The sequence below is a fragment of the Ochotona princeps genome, chromosome 3 (assembly GCF_030435755.1).
Source record: "Ochotona princeps isolate mOchPri1 chromosome 3, mOchPri1.hap1, whole genome shotgun sequence".
NCBI classification, from domain to species: domain Eukaryota; kingdom Metazoa; phylum Chordata; class Mammalia; order Lagomorpha; family Ochotonidae; genus Ochotona; species Ochotona princeps.
The window spans coordinates 88,222,734-88,236,221 of record NC_080834.1 but is presented as its reverse complement, the minus strand read 5'-3'; the positions used below and the strand labels follow the sequence as shown (position 1 = coordinate 88,236,221).

The window sequence follows — 13,488 nt, the reverse complement described above, 5'->3', positions numbered from 1 at the left end:
AAACAGTGCTATTATTTAATCCACATCTACATTCTATTTTTTTTTGTCAGTTGTCCCCATAATATCCTGTTTGTGGCTACCTTTTCCTTCTCTTGATGGGCACTGAACACACCACACTTCCAAAACACTTTATGTATTCCTTCAGCCTAGAGCAGGTCCTCCCCTACCTTGGGAGACAGAGCCAAAGACAGGTGCCCAGGCTTAGGGAGGAAGGGCCCATGGCTGCCCCAGTGGAGCAGAGGGTCATGTGAGGAGGCAAGGACACCCATGGTGGATCTTTTGGGACCAGTTTACTAGGCTGTCCCAGAGCAGTGCTTAGGCATGGGATATAAGAACAAAGTTCCTAGGCTAGAAAGGAGACAGGGTCTTGAATGGGTGGACTTGAGCCAAGTCTTCCATCCCCTTGAACTGCCTTATTTTTCTCTCCAAGGGGGAAGGGTCCCTTGGCCAATCCCAGGCCTTTCCCAGCTGTGACAGCAGGCTACTGGCTAGAAAACTTTGGAGTGACACAGTTCAAATAAGGCTTATGTCATCTGGGTGGAGGAGCCCAGGGCTACAGCAAGCATAGTTGAGGTGACACAGCAGCAGACACAGGAGGAGGAGACCTTTAGCATAAGGGCCAGCTTTAAGGTGTTCTGGCTGGAGGGGGAATTCCAGATGATGAGTGGCATTTTGGGGAGTGAGGGACAGATCCATGGGCTTAAGAAAGGGCTCTGAAAAATAAATAACAGAGGCGACCCTACTGGCTGCAGGTCCTTTGGAAAGAGATCGGTGAGCATCTCCAGGGGCTCTAGTGATCAGAGAAGTGGCTGGCTCCTGAGCGTGTTTATGTTGCATGCTTTTAATTGGCTCATGAGCTTCCATATTAGAAGGGCTCTGCATTCTGTGCCTTGGGAGAGTAGAGTGAGTGTCTTTGCTGTTTCCTTCTTGGCCTTGGTCACTCTATACCATCTGATCCCCATGGTGGGTCACTGTGAACAATCAGGCTCTGACGCTTGTGCCTCTGCCTGTGTGTGTGTGTGTGTGTACTTTGTGGTGGCTACCTGCTGAGCTACTACCACCTTGAATTCCCTTTGTACTCTCCCAGTGTCCCTTGAGCCACTGAAGGGCAAGATAGGCCCTCCACAGGAACCACCTGGAGGGTACCTCCCCGATCCTGCAGGCACTGCTGGGCAGCTTCCTTTACAAACATCCTCACAGTATCCTGACAGCCTCTCCTGTGACGGAGGTGGATAGGAAACTTGCCCAGAGAGATTACTTCTGGGAAAACAAGTCATGTTTCTCCCTGTACCCTCATCCCAGTCTGAAAGGATGAAAGAGGCCTGTGTGTGCGCAACAGGGGAGAGAAGCAAGTCACCAGGATCTTGAACCTGCCCCAGCACAGGGCAAACAGATCTAGCCTTGCATCTCTGGGCTCTCCTCACCCTGCCAGCCATCACAGTCCCGTGGCTAGTATAACCCCCTCACCCACCACCACCACTGCGGTTTTACACCAGCCCATGTCCCTTTTGGGAACCTTTGGCAGAAAGCTAATACTGGCTTTGGGGAATTGTGAAGGATTTGATGTTGTCTATTTTCAGCTGCTGCCCAAAAAGGGAAATGTCCCCCAGAGAGGCTGAGATCCAGAGAACCTGGCTGTACCCAAGACTGCTAACTCTGGCTCCTTACTTCTCCTCTCTGACCTTCACCTTCTTCACTCCTGGGAGGTGGTGTGTGTGTGTGTGCGCGCGCACACACGTGTGTGCAAGGGAAAGAGCAGGACTCACTTACCCTACCCTTAGTCCAAGTAACTCAATGAGACACTCAATAAGGCGCTGCCCTGCTCCCAGCATGGAAGGAAGGCTCCTGAGACCAGAATGAAGATAGGGCTTGGGCAGGCTTGGGCAGAAGCTGCAGATGGGTCACCCAGCCCTGCCTGGCCCCAGCTTCCCCAGCTGGCTTCCAGATGCAGAGCTTAGACCCAGGGTACTTGCCAGGCAGCTTCACTTCTAGATTCAGTTGCCTATCTAGGCTCAGCACCTAATAGCTTTCACCCAGGAGCTGTCAGAGTTAAGACTTCTTTCCAATAAAATGTGTGCAAGTATTCACCTGGTCCCTTGGAATTGATGCCTGAAGCACTATCAGGGTCCGTGGGGCGGGAGTGGAGTGTTCCCTGGGCATTCATTCTCCGGCAAACAGGGACCCTGAACAGTTCTGCTCGTGCCCTTCATTGTATTTATCAAACACTCATTCCAGGTTAGATGTGTCCCCTGGAGCTGTGGTAGCTTGCCCAGTGGGCTGTGTGTGTGCCAGAGACAGGTTTCTGCCATGACAGGGCCTGGTGCAGGGTGTTATGAGCCAAGTGGAGCAGTTGTGTTACACGAGAAACCTGTCCGAAGAAAGGGTGAGAGTCAACTTAGGGATGGGGCCCAGGATATGCAGGAAGAGCTGAAGGCTGAAAGTGTAGCCAAAGGCTGGTATTGCAGAGATGGGAAGACACCCAGCCTAACATGTTGGCTTCAAGTCAGCACAGAGACCAGCAGCTGTACCTGTAAGCCTAGGATCTGATTTGTTAACAGGTTTCCAGGTATCTGAAATACACACTGCAGTTTGAGAACCAAGAAGGAACAGTGAGAGAAGGGTGGGGATGAATGACAGGCACACATCAGGCAGGCCCTGTGGGGTCCTGAGTAACAGTGGCAAGCCACTGAGGAGGTTCCAAGAGCAGGATGGCATCGGATTTGCATCTGAAAGAAATCACTTGGGTCACAGGGTGACAGGTGTGTTAACATAGGGCTGGGGGACCCTAGGTCTAGGAAGTGGGTACAGACTGAACTCTGGAAGGTGAAGGGTGGGGATGTGGGGAGTGGCAGGATGAGAAGGAAGGTAGGACAGAATCATGAACAGGTGACCTACATGGGGGCAGGGAGGGAGCTGGAGGGATGATGGAGACAAGAAACTGCTTGAGGGAGAATGTTGTAGGACTTGGACATTCAGGCATGCTGTATGTGTGTGTGTGTGCTTGGCATGGCCCAGGGAGGTGATAGGTGACTGGATGGTAGGGTGGACTCCAAGGAAAACACAGGTAGAAGAGAGGGCACAACTCCAAGAGCAGCAGCAGGGTTTGAGGAGCCGTGCTGTACGGGCTGATTGCTCTCCCCTGAGCTGACCCCTCAAGGAAAGTGGAGGTGCCCGTCCTCCTTTTCTGGTCATTAGTCCTGTGGCCATCATAGAATTTGCAGAGAAGGCTGGGTTTGTTTCCCCTTCTAGGAAACTCCGCTTGGAGAATAGGGGGAGAAGACAGAGAGAGGATAGGAGTAAGAAAGGGACAGAGCCAGAGGAGAGGAAACTCAGGCTGGGCATCTGGGCCAGCAAGTGTCTCTCTGCTGAGGGCTGGAGTCAGGGAGAAGGGTGCACCAGGGACCCAACAGAGGTGTAGTATGGGTGTGAAGTGGAACAGAAGGGACAACTTGTCCCAGAGGGTGGAGCTGTGCCCCAGCAGTGTGTTTGTTGCAGTGAAGTGGCTGAGACTGGTGCACAAACAGGCCCTCCAGGCTCTGTGCTCCGCTCTCTTTACAAGTATAGCCCAACTCTTTACAGCACGCTTTATTTACTCTTCTCCTGTCCTTCAAACAAGGATGCTGAAGCTCCAAGAGGTTAGATTGCATGCTTGAAGCCACAGCTTAACAAGTGCCAAGGCGCATGATTCAAACTCTAGCTGTGCTCCAGGGCCTGGGGCATCGCTGCCAAGGACCACCCCTGAGGAAGGATTCCAAGGTCTTGGTCTGGGGAAGGAGCAGAGTGCAGCTGGAGGGGAAACGAAAGGGAAGGAAGCAGACTTCCCCCAACTCCGCCCAGGGCAGCATGGGCTGTGAGCCCCCTTTCCAGCTCACCCACACCTGGTTTTATGAGCCTGGCACATCACCTGACTTTTATGACACTCTGACTCCTTTCTCATAAAATGGGAACATGTGAGGTGTGTTGTTTACATTTGGTTGGGATTAGAACCAAGTGAGAAAAGAGGAAATGACATCCTGGATTGGAACCCCAGCTACTGAGCCCAGCTTCCTGCAAGAATGTAGTTGTTGTTGTTTTCTAATTTGAGAGACAGAGCCCCCATCTGCTGAGTCATTCCCTGAGTGCTCACAACAGCCCAGGAAAAGCTGTGGCCAAAGCCAGGACCGGGGAACCAAACCAGGATAGTAAGAACCCAGTTGCTTGAGACGTCTCCACTGGCTCCAAGGAGCTGTTAACAGGAAGCTGTAGTCAGGAGCCAGAGGCAGGAACTCCAGCCTGGGCAGGTAGGCATCCTCCCTGCCCCCAAAACACAACTGATAGTCACAGAAAATATGTATAGAATAAGATAGAGAACAATGTTAGGATTCAAAATTATTTTCACTGATAGGAACCAAACCAGTTTCAAATGCCACCCAATTTGAAATAGCAGTAGCTCCATTTTTATAGGAGAAACAACCAAATATTGACCTGAAATGCTGTTTAAATATAATACTGAAAGATGGATCTTAGAGTTGTTCTTATAGCCACATAGATTCATCCACAACCAGCGTATGGGGCAGGTCATGTGTGCTGTGCCGCTGCCTCTACCACAAACTCTTAACTTACCACCCAGGAGCTGTCAGCCCTCTGTTGCCTACCTACTCCCTGTCACAGTCTATCCATGCTGCATTCATAAGCTGGGGCTGCCGGAACTGCACACCACAGACTGGGTGTTCCCTCGTGGTTTCCTCCCCCAGCTTGTAGATGGGTGACGTCTCAGTCTCTTCTTTGAGTGTGTGCATCTAGCTGTCTCTCCCCAGTCACCCGTCCTTCAGCATGGGCGCTGAAGTTCCAGCATCTGATTTTGACGGGACACAGATCAGCAGGAACAGTGCTCCACACAGCTTCCCATGATGGTCTATCTCCTCCCCTCCCTTGAGGGTATTTCCCTTGCCAGCAGGCCCAGGGGAAAGTGGGCCAGAGTTTGTGGGCCATCCCTGGTAACCTGTACATCCCGCTCTGCTCCAGTCTCTCTTATGGGCTACGGCTTCCCTGCTGGCCCCTCCTGGGGTCTGTGGCTTCCCTTTTGCCAAATGCTGGTCTTCTGTCTTCCAACTCTTTCTCTCTCAGCCCAGACCTTTCACCTCTAGCATTCTGACTAACTGATTTCCACCCCCGTTTTCTTGAGAAGCTTCTGACCCCTCCATCTCTGCATGTGGGGCCTCTCACGCTTGGGGCTTCCAGAACCCTGCCTTCTCTTTTTCCTATTCCTCCTCCCAGGGTCCCCAGCTCCCCATCATGCATTGCCTTGGGTCACACACTGGTCCCTTCTCATTGCATTCATTTTCCCCCACCTAAAGAAACAACCAGTCCAGCCCATGGTTGCCGTTAGAATAGCATGGTAGCCTCTCTAGCATTCTGACCTAGGCTTCTTGGCTGCACATAAATTCCCATCTCTCAGCCCCCAAGTTCACTTGCCCACGCCAGACTGCATATGAGCATCTCCATCGTGTGACTAAGCAAGACATCCTCAACAACCCCTGGCCTCCCTTGCTTGCAGCCCCTGCCAATCTTTGGTCTTTTCTCTGCCTCTCATTTGTGTCTTCCCTTCATTATGAAGCTGGGTCAGTGCCTGTCAAGGGCCCCAGCAACAGCTCCCTTATTGGATATTGCTGTCCCCCGGGAGCTGGCAAGATCTGTTGGGGTGGATGGCTGGGGTCTTCCTGCTCACTGAAGACGAAGGCCTAGCTTGGTGACTGGACCCTGGATACCAGCATCAGCTGGTGAAACATTGTGTGGTTCTGTGTCTGAAGAGTGTGATAACAACGGTGACCACTCACTCAATGATGTCACCCCAGTGCTCTTGAGATGTGGCTAGTTCAAGAGAGGAAGTGGATTTTTGTTTTCTTTGTATTGTTTTGCTTATACAGTTTTGTTTCCTCACCACCGTCACCCTTCCTAAGCATCACTCCAACTCCTATCTGCTTCCAACCAGAGGCTCCTGTGGTTTCTCTGGTCTGCAGGTCCCTCCAGAGCCTCCCTTGGCCTGTTCCCCATCTCCTCCACCCACAGGTCCCCATTCTCCATTATGTCAACAACCACATGTTGACTGCTGGAGAATATAGCTTCGTTCTTCTCACTTCATATCCATGTACATAGAGTCTTCATTAAGTTCATGGATAATTCATGTTATGAAAAACTATGCACAGGTTTCCACATTTTGTCAATTGTACTTTCCACAAACTTTTTGAAGTTCACTGGTACTTAAATTATGTTTTTTAAAAAGCAAGCATGGTCTCATAAAACCACAGTTTGATGATCAAAACAGGAAATTCATGTTGACACATTACTGTCACCTAACCTGTGGTTCTTACGCAAAGTCTGTTAATTGTGCTCCATGATAAAAGAAAAGAAAAAAAAAAAACCCTTCTCAGGGACCATGCATCTTGACTTCTTAGGCCTTGAGCATAAGCCTTCATTTTTTTCTCTCTCTCTTTTTAATATTTATTTTATTTTGAAATACAGAGAGACAGACACAGATCTTCCTTCCACTGATTCATTCCTTAGATGGCCACAATGGCCAGAACTGAACTGATCCAAAGCAGGAGCCAGGAGCTGCTTCTGTGTCTCCCTCGTGGGTGCAGGGGCATAAGAACTTGAGCCATCCCCAGCTGCTTTCCAGACCATAAGCAGGGAGCTGGATCAGAAGTGGAGCAGCTGAGATATGAACTGTGCCCATGTAGAATGCTGGCACTACAGGAGGAGATGGTCTACAGTGCCACAGTGCCGGTCCCTCTCTCTCTTTTTTTCCAAACACTTTTACTCTGAATGCAACTACACTGTAATAATAACCACAAGAAATATTAGGAATTTGTCTTTAGTTTGTTTTTGTTCATTTGAAAGGCAGAGTGATAGAGAAAGATGTTCTATCTGTTAGTTCACTTCCCAAACCCCCACAGCAGCCAAGACCAGGCCAGGAAGCAGGAATTTCCTCCTAGTCTTTCATATGAGTGGCAGAGGCCGAAGTACTGTGGGCCTCCCCTGCTGCCTCCCAGGATGCACATTAGCAGGAAGCTGGATGGGAAGCAGAGGCAGGACTCCATCTCAGGCATTCCAACATGGAACGCAGGCATCCCAAGTGGCTGCCTGACTGCTGCACCACAGCACCTGCCCAACTCTATCCCTTACATTTCTTTGATTTTCTTCTCAGTGACTACTTCCATAGTGTTCTTCTTGGTAGTTTACTGGTCTATAGTAGATCTTCAGCAGATGTTTGGAAAAGGAAGAGTAGGTGAACGAGGTCATGAGTCAGTGTGAACATGGGAGAAACAGGTCTTATCCTGGGCTCGGAACCCAGAGCTTTTGGCTCTCAGGGAATCCCCTTGTTACTTAATCCCAGGGGCATTCAGACAATCGGTAGCACTGGGCATTATAGGAGAGCATAAATGATTCTTCGCCAAGCCAGTAACGTGTCTGTGGTCCTGGAGCACCTGCCAATCAGCTGCTTGCCCGGCACCTGCAGAGATGAAGGGAGGGTGGCAGGGAAAGGACCTTGGAAGGACCCAGCAGGGTAAGGACCATGGAAGTGCAGTGGGCGGTGGCTCTATCTGTATGGACTGTCAGAGAGAACTCATCGCAAAAGGGGATGCTTCTTGATTTTCCTGTTGCTACATAGAATTTTCCTCTGTTCATCTTCATCCATGCTGGGATACAGGTCTGTGAGTCATGACAGATTCATGAGAAGGTCCTTGACAAAGTTCATGGAAAATGGACTTTTAAACTACACTTATTTTGAGGCACAGATTTTTTGAAGTCCATTTCTTTCCCAAAGGTTCCTGGGAAAGGCGGCTGGGCATTCAGCACAGCAGGTGAGACCCCCCACATCTCATGTCAGAGTGCCTGGATTCAAGTGTTCATCCCAGCCTCCTGCTAACCACTGGTGACAGCAGATGGATGGGCCCAGTGACTGACTCTCTGCCACCCACATGGGAGGAACCTAACTGGGGCTGAGTTCCCCCTTCTGGCTTCAGCCTGGCCCAACCTTCACTGTAACAAGCATGTGGGAACTAACCCAGTGAATGGGAGATCTCTGTCTCTCTGCCTTTCAAAGAAAATGAATTATTTTAAGTACAAGCAAAAATGCATATTTTAAAACAATGCACAAATTTCCAAAGCTTTTATACAATAAGCATATCCTTCAAGTCCATTTTCCATGAACTTTTTGAATTCCCTTTAGATAATCATGTAACTAACACCAGGACATGATTCCATCACTTCACAACATTGCCCTGTGTCTCTTTATGGTCAGTGCCTGGCCCACCCACCCTCAGAAACCACTGGTGTGTTCTCTTTTCCAATTGTTGCACCTTCTCTAAAACATCATAGAAAAGGAATCATCACACACAAACTTTGAGATCTGTTAGAACAGAAAGGTTAAATCATCCGTGATTGTTAGGGCTGTGGGTGCCAATAGTTCATCAGATTCCATTGGTGAGAAGTGTTTTGTGGCATCTGTCTGTGCCAGAGTTCGTCCATTTGCCACTTGATGGACATTGAGCACCTTCAAATTCTTTGGCAATTCTAAGTAAAGCCACTGTTAGCATTTGCATACAAGTGTTTGCACACCTGCATATTTCCAATGCCCTTGGATCAATGGGACCAGCAACCTTGGTGCAAACACCCTCTGAGAGAAACACTTTTTTGTATGCACCAGATTGCTATTTTGTTTGTGCACCACATTGTCATTTTGCCAGTTCAGTATTGGTGCTGCCTATGCCATTTGGATCATTTTTCTTATTTGAGTGAGTTGAAGGAAGTAGGGTAGGAAGGAGGATGGAGGACCCCATTTGTTGCTGCATTGCTTTCGTCAGCCAACAGACGCCGAGGAAAATGAAAGCCACTTTGACCCAAGGGAAGCCTGAGACTGTTGGATCCCCAACCAAAGCTAATTTTAGTTGATTTATCTGACATAATTTCCTTTCTGAGTTTCCTGAAAGTTAGAATTGGCAGTCTAAAAGCTCCTATACTCTCTGAGTGGGAGTATAGGAGCTTAAGCAGTTACAAGAAATCTTACCTCAGGTTCCAGGGACTCTCTCCCACAAAAGACCCCTAAGCTCTGATACTCCTCACTCAGTGGCAAGGTTGTGTGGATGACAGGGCAAGGGGATGCCTGGAAAGACAAGCTCAAGTGAGGGCTCCCAGATGGATGGGGCGAAATGGGGCAGGGCAGAGGGCAAGACCAGGTCCTCCCCATGACTGGAGAAGCTTTATGGGAAGCCAGGACCAACAAGAAGTAACTCAGGACATTTTGTGTTGCAGGTGATGCCACTGTGAAAAAGAAACCCACCCCCAAGACGCCACCGAAGGCAGGTAATTGGTCACCGCAGTGTTGAGGGCGAGGGGGTTGGTTTTACCCTGCTGCACCCACCTCCTGGACGTGCCAATCCTTGGAAAATGGACCTCTCTGTTTTTCCGGAGCCAGTATCTGCTGGCCTGGTCCCTCATACTATCCCTGCCTTGTCTTCTAATCCCTTTTCCCCTATGTGAACAGCAGCTTCCCCAACCCCTGCTGGGATCTTTTGCCATGCCCTCTGTCCTCCCTCTGTCCTTCCTGCTCTTTTGTGCCCTGCTCTGCCTGGCATCCTCCTGTGGAGACCACAAAGAGGCCAAAGGCAGAGAACTGGAGATAGCCAGCCAGCCAGCCAGCCCTGGGGCGGGAGGTGAGGGCTGCTCCACTGGGCAATGGCTTAGCAGGTTCAGAAACCAAGGACAGCCTGCTACATGCAGAATCAAGTCATGGAGAGTGTGCGGGCCCCATCTGAAGAAGCAGGAGGGAAGATAACCCAGAGAACCCCTGAGCTCAGGTGCCCCAGTCCCACATTGTAGGCGGTGAAAGCCAACACAGCAAGGTACTAAGGACATTGGAAAAAGCAAGAATGTCCAGCCTTCCTCCCCTTCCCCCGACTCCTCACTGTCCCCCTCTCCCCTCCTCACTATCTCCCCTGACTCCTCACTCCCTCTGTCCCTTATTCTCACCTGACCCCCCAGTCCTTGCTGTCTCCTCCACCCTTCTCTCCCTCTCTCCCCTGTTCTCACCTCCTTCCAACTTCTCACTCACTGCCTCCCCTGTCTCTTTCAGCCATGCCCCCTCAGATCCTGCAATTCCCTGAGGACCAGAAGGTGCGCGCAGGAGAGCGTGTGGAGCTCTTTGGGAAGGTGGCAGGCACCCAGCCCCTCACCTGCACCTGGATGAAGTTCCGCAAACAGGTCAGTAGGAAGATGGGCCCAGGCTAAGCCAGAGAGGTGTGATAGCAGGGGCATCATCTGCGTCCTCTTAGGAATGGAAGAGACCCCTGCCTGCCCAGCAGCCGAGTCCCTAACGACCTTTTCATCTGACCCTTCTAGTCACCCCTGTGTTAGAGACAATTGAAGCTACCTCCAGTCCCCTCTGTCACTCTGGCCTCATCCTGGACTCCTGCTCAGGGTCAGGGAAGTCAAACCGGTGCCCTCAGGTGACCCTGGGCTCTCTGTGGTCCTGTGTTGGCTCACAGAGGGCTTCCCATCCGTAGTGGCTGCTCAGACTCCACACGCCAGAGCAAATCAAAATGAATCTGAGTATTTGGAAGAATTATTACGTGCTAAGTAGGAATCTAGCAAGCTGATCCTGGAATCTAGTATGATTTATAATCAGTCTGCCATGGAGACATGTTTAAGAATCCAAACAACCAGGATGTGGGGAGCCCAGCCATGAATGCAACCCCATGCTGGTAGCATGCATCCACATCGGCAATCAACAGAGAGCCAATGGCTGGGCAGGAGGTGTGGCTTTATTCTGAGTCCTCTGTGGTTTCCCTTCCAAGCTGCTCACATCTCCTTGTTGAAAGGATCAGCAGCCAGTGCCAGAGAGGAAAGTAGAGGTGGTCCCAAAAGACGGATAAGACAGGAGGGCCTCTGACATCATGCCAGGATGCATCTGCCTTGATCCACATCTGGGCTACGTGGTCTGAAATGAAATGCAGTCACATTCCTCTTCAGGGGGCTTTAGCTGAGTCCCCACTATATCTATCAGAACTTTCTGGATAGAACATTCTATACGTGTGCTGTCCCATATGGCATCTGCTGATCTCCTATGGCTGTGTGGAGCTCATGAAATGTGGTCAATGCAACTGAGGACTGGACTTATACATTTTAATTAATTAAAATTGTTTGTACAACTTTGTTAAGATCTGATTCACTATGGTACATACTTTGAAAGTATACAGTTCAGTGAGTTTTAGTACATTCGCAAGGTCATGCAAGTTATCACCATCCTCAAATTACACCCCAGAAAGAAAATTCAAGACCCTTTAGCAGCCGTTCCCCTTCTGGCCCTGAAGATCCCTGGTCTATAGAGACACTTCACATATATGGGATGATACATGGGATGATACAGTGTGCCGTGTTGTATGTTTAGCTTTCCCCCCCTGCCCTTAGTATAATGCTTCAGGACTCCTCTTAGCATGTGGTAGTACCGATCAACACGGCCTTCTGTTTTGTGGGGTGGGTAATATTCCATTGTCTGGGGGAACCACTTTCTATTGATGGGCTGATGGACACTTATGTTGTTTTCACTTAATTGAAATGTAAATAGCCACATTGGCTAGTGACTGGTACCTCGGGCAGCCCAGAAGAAGTCAGAGCGCACCCGGGTGGGCTTGCCAAGTGTACTCAGGTGTGCCCTCCTGTTATCCCATCTCAGAGCAATGGAAGGGGGCCAGGACACCCAGGAGCTCTGTTCTGGAAGCAGCAAGCACCAAGGGGGTCCATCCCCGCTACATATCTCAGGGCTGGACCCTCACAGGGAAGTGCGGCCCCAAATGCAACAGAGAAGGGGCAGAGGCTACAAAGCTCCGCAGCTCGTCCAGCTTTGTTGCCCAGGGAGCAGGCTGTGGAGAGCAGCCTGCTCCCTTCCATGGCCTGAATTCCATCTCCTGCTCCCCCTGCCCTCAGATCCAGGACAGCGAGCACATCAAGGTGGAGAACAGTGAGGCTGGCAGCAAGCTCACCATCCTGGCTGCACGCCAGGAGCATTGCGGCTGCTACACGCTGGTAGTGGAGAACAAGCTGGGCAGCAGGCAGGCCCAGGTGAACCTCACTGTCGTGGGTGAGTACTGGACCCCACTGGGGGCTGGGAACCTAGGGTGAGGAGGGCAGTAAGCCTCAGGTGGATGTATGAGTATGCCAGATGGGATGTGTGAGTGTCGGGTGGATGCGTGTCAGGTGGGATGTGTGAACCTCTAACAGTATCTATGAGGCTCAGGAAGGTTCTTGAGCCTCAGACTCTCATCACCTTCAGCGCCTTTTTCTGTGCATTTCCATTCTCCCAGCCCTTTGTACCCTTTCACTCTGCACCATTGCTGTCCTTCAAGCTCATAGTGGTCTGAAGATTCTGCACTGCCACTGCTACACACACACAGTTTCCTCTTTCTCAGCGCCCTCCCACACACACATCGGAGACTGTTCCACTCCATACCCTCTGCTGCTGGTACCTTTAACCCCTTCTCTTACCTCCCTCCCCCACCCCACCCCCTTTGCAAATCCCCACCTTGGATCAGTGCTGCCTATTCACTTCACCGCTCCTTGCCAGATCCCAGGGGCATTGCAGGACCAGGGTCAGCTTAGCTGCCAGGACTGGTCTCTGAAATCTCTTCCCTTGTGTCTGCTCAGTGCTATGCCGTGAGGTCTCCCACCCTGCAATCTTGGCCTCTAGCTTCTCAGAGAAATGAGACATCAGACATACACTTCCTCAGGTTCTTGGCCCCGCACCTCCAGGGTCTGTCTCTGTCCCCAGCATGATTCCTCCTTCGGGCTCTGCAGATGGCCCACCTTTGTCTCTCACACATACACATGCACGCACCACCAGGGTCTGTTGCCTCCTCCTGTTCTTCTGGCTCCCAGGCTTGGGGCGCCCACCTTCCCTCTTCTCATCCCCCTCTCCTCTGCTGGCTCCTCCCCAAAGCCTACTAGTGCTACCTCTTAGCCCTGCTCTGCAAGTTGATGCCACACCCGCAGTATTTTGTCTTGCTTCAGCCCTCCCTCCTCGTTCCCAAGCCGCTCTCTCTGACCAGCCCTCCTGACTAGGAAATCCTTGTATTTTAACAACACATCTTCAGCTCCCTGAAGCCATGTTCTCACGCCTATTAGTTGGCCAGGACACCTCCTCACCCTAGCTCAACTCCCCTTTCCTCACCTCTTACATCCCAGCCATGAGCTGAGTCTGTGTCCAGGCTGATTCTCAAGTTCACTTTGTCCTCTTGCCTCATCACTCTCTGCGTGCCCTGGTTGACTCTGTCCAGAGCATTCAAATAACTTGCTAACTGGTGTCCTTGCTGCTTGTCATGCTCAGCCCCAGAGGCTCCCTGTGTGGCAGGTGCAGGGAACAGCAGCAGGCTGATACAGACCAGATAGTGGGTATATGCATGTCTGGGCCTCCCCACATGGTATCCATGAAAACCCAATACTGTTTATTGACAC

The 13,488-nt window shown here is 50.8% G+C and overlaps 1 protein-coding gene across 3 annotated transcripts in view; it reads left to right on the top strand.

Moving 5' to 3' along the window:
• MYLK (myosin light chain kinase) overlaps positions 1 to 13,488 on the top strand; it is a 171,876-nt gene that overhangs the window by 116,284 nt on the left and 42,104 nt on the right. For all 3 annotated transcript variants that reach the window (XM_058661988.1, XM_058661987.1, XM_058661986.1), the window contains 3 exons: positions 9,295 to 9,345; positions 10,115 to 10,242; positions 11,965 to 12,118. In XM_058661988.1, coding sequence (XP_058517971.1) covers positions 9,295 to 9,345; positions 10,115 to 10,242; positions 11,965 to 12,118 — 333 coding nt within the window. The remainder of the gene's footprint in view (positions 1 to 9,294; positions 9,346 to 10,114; positions 10,243 to 11,964; positions 12,119 to 13,488) is intronic.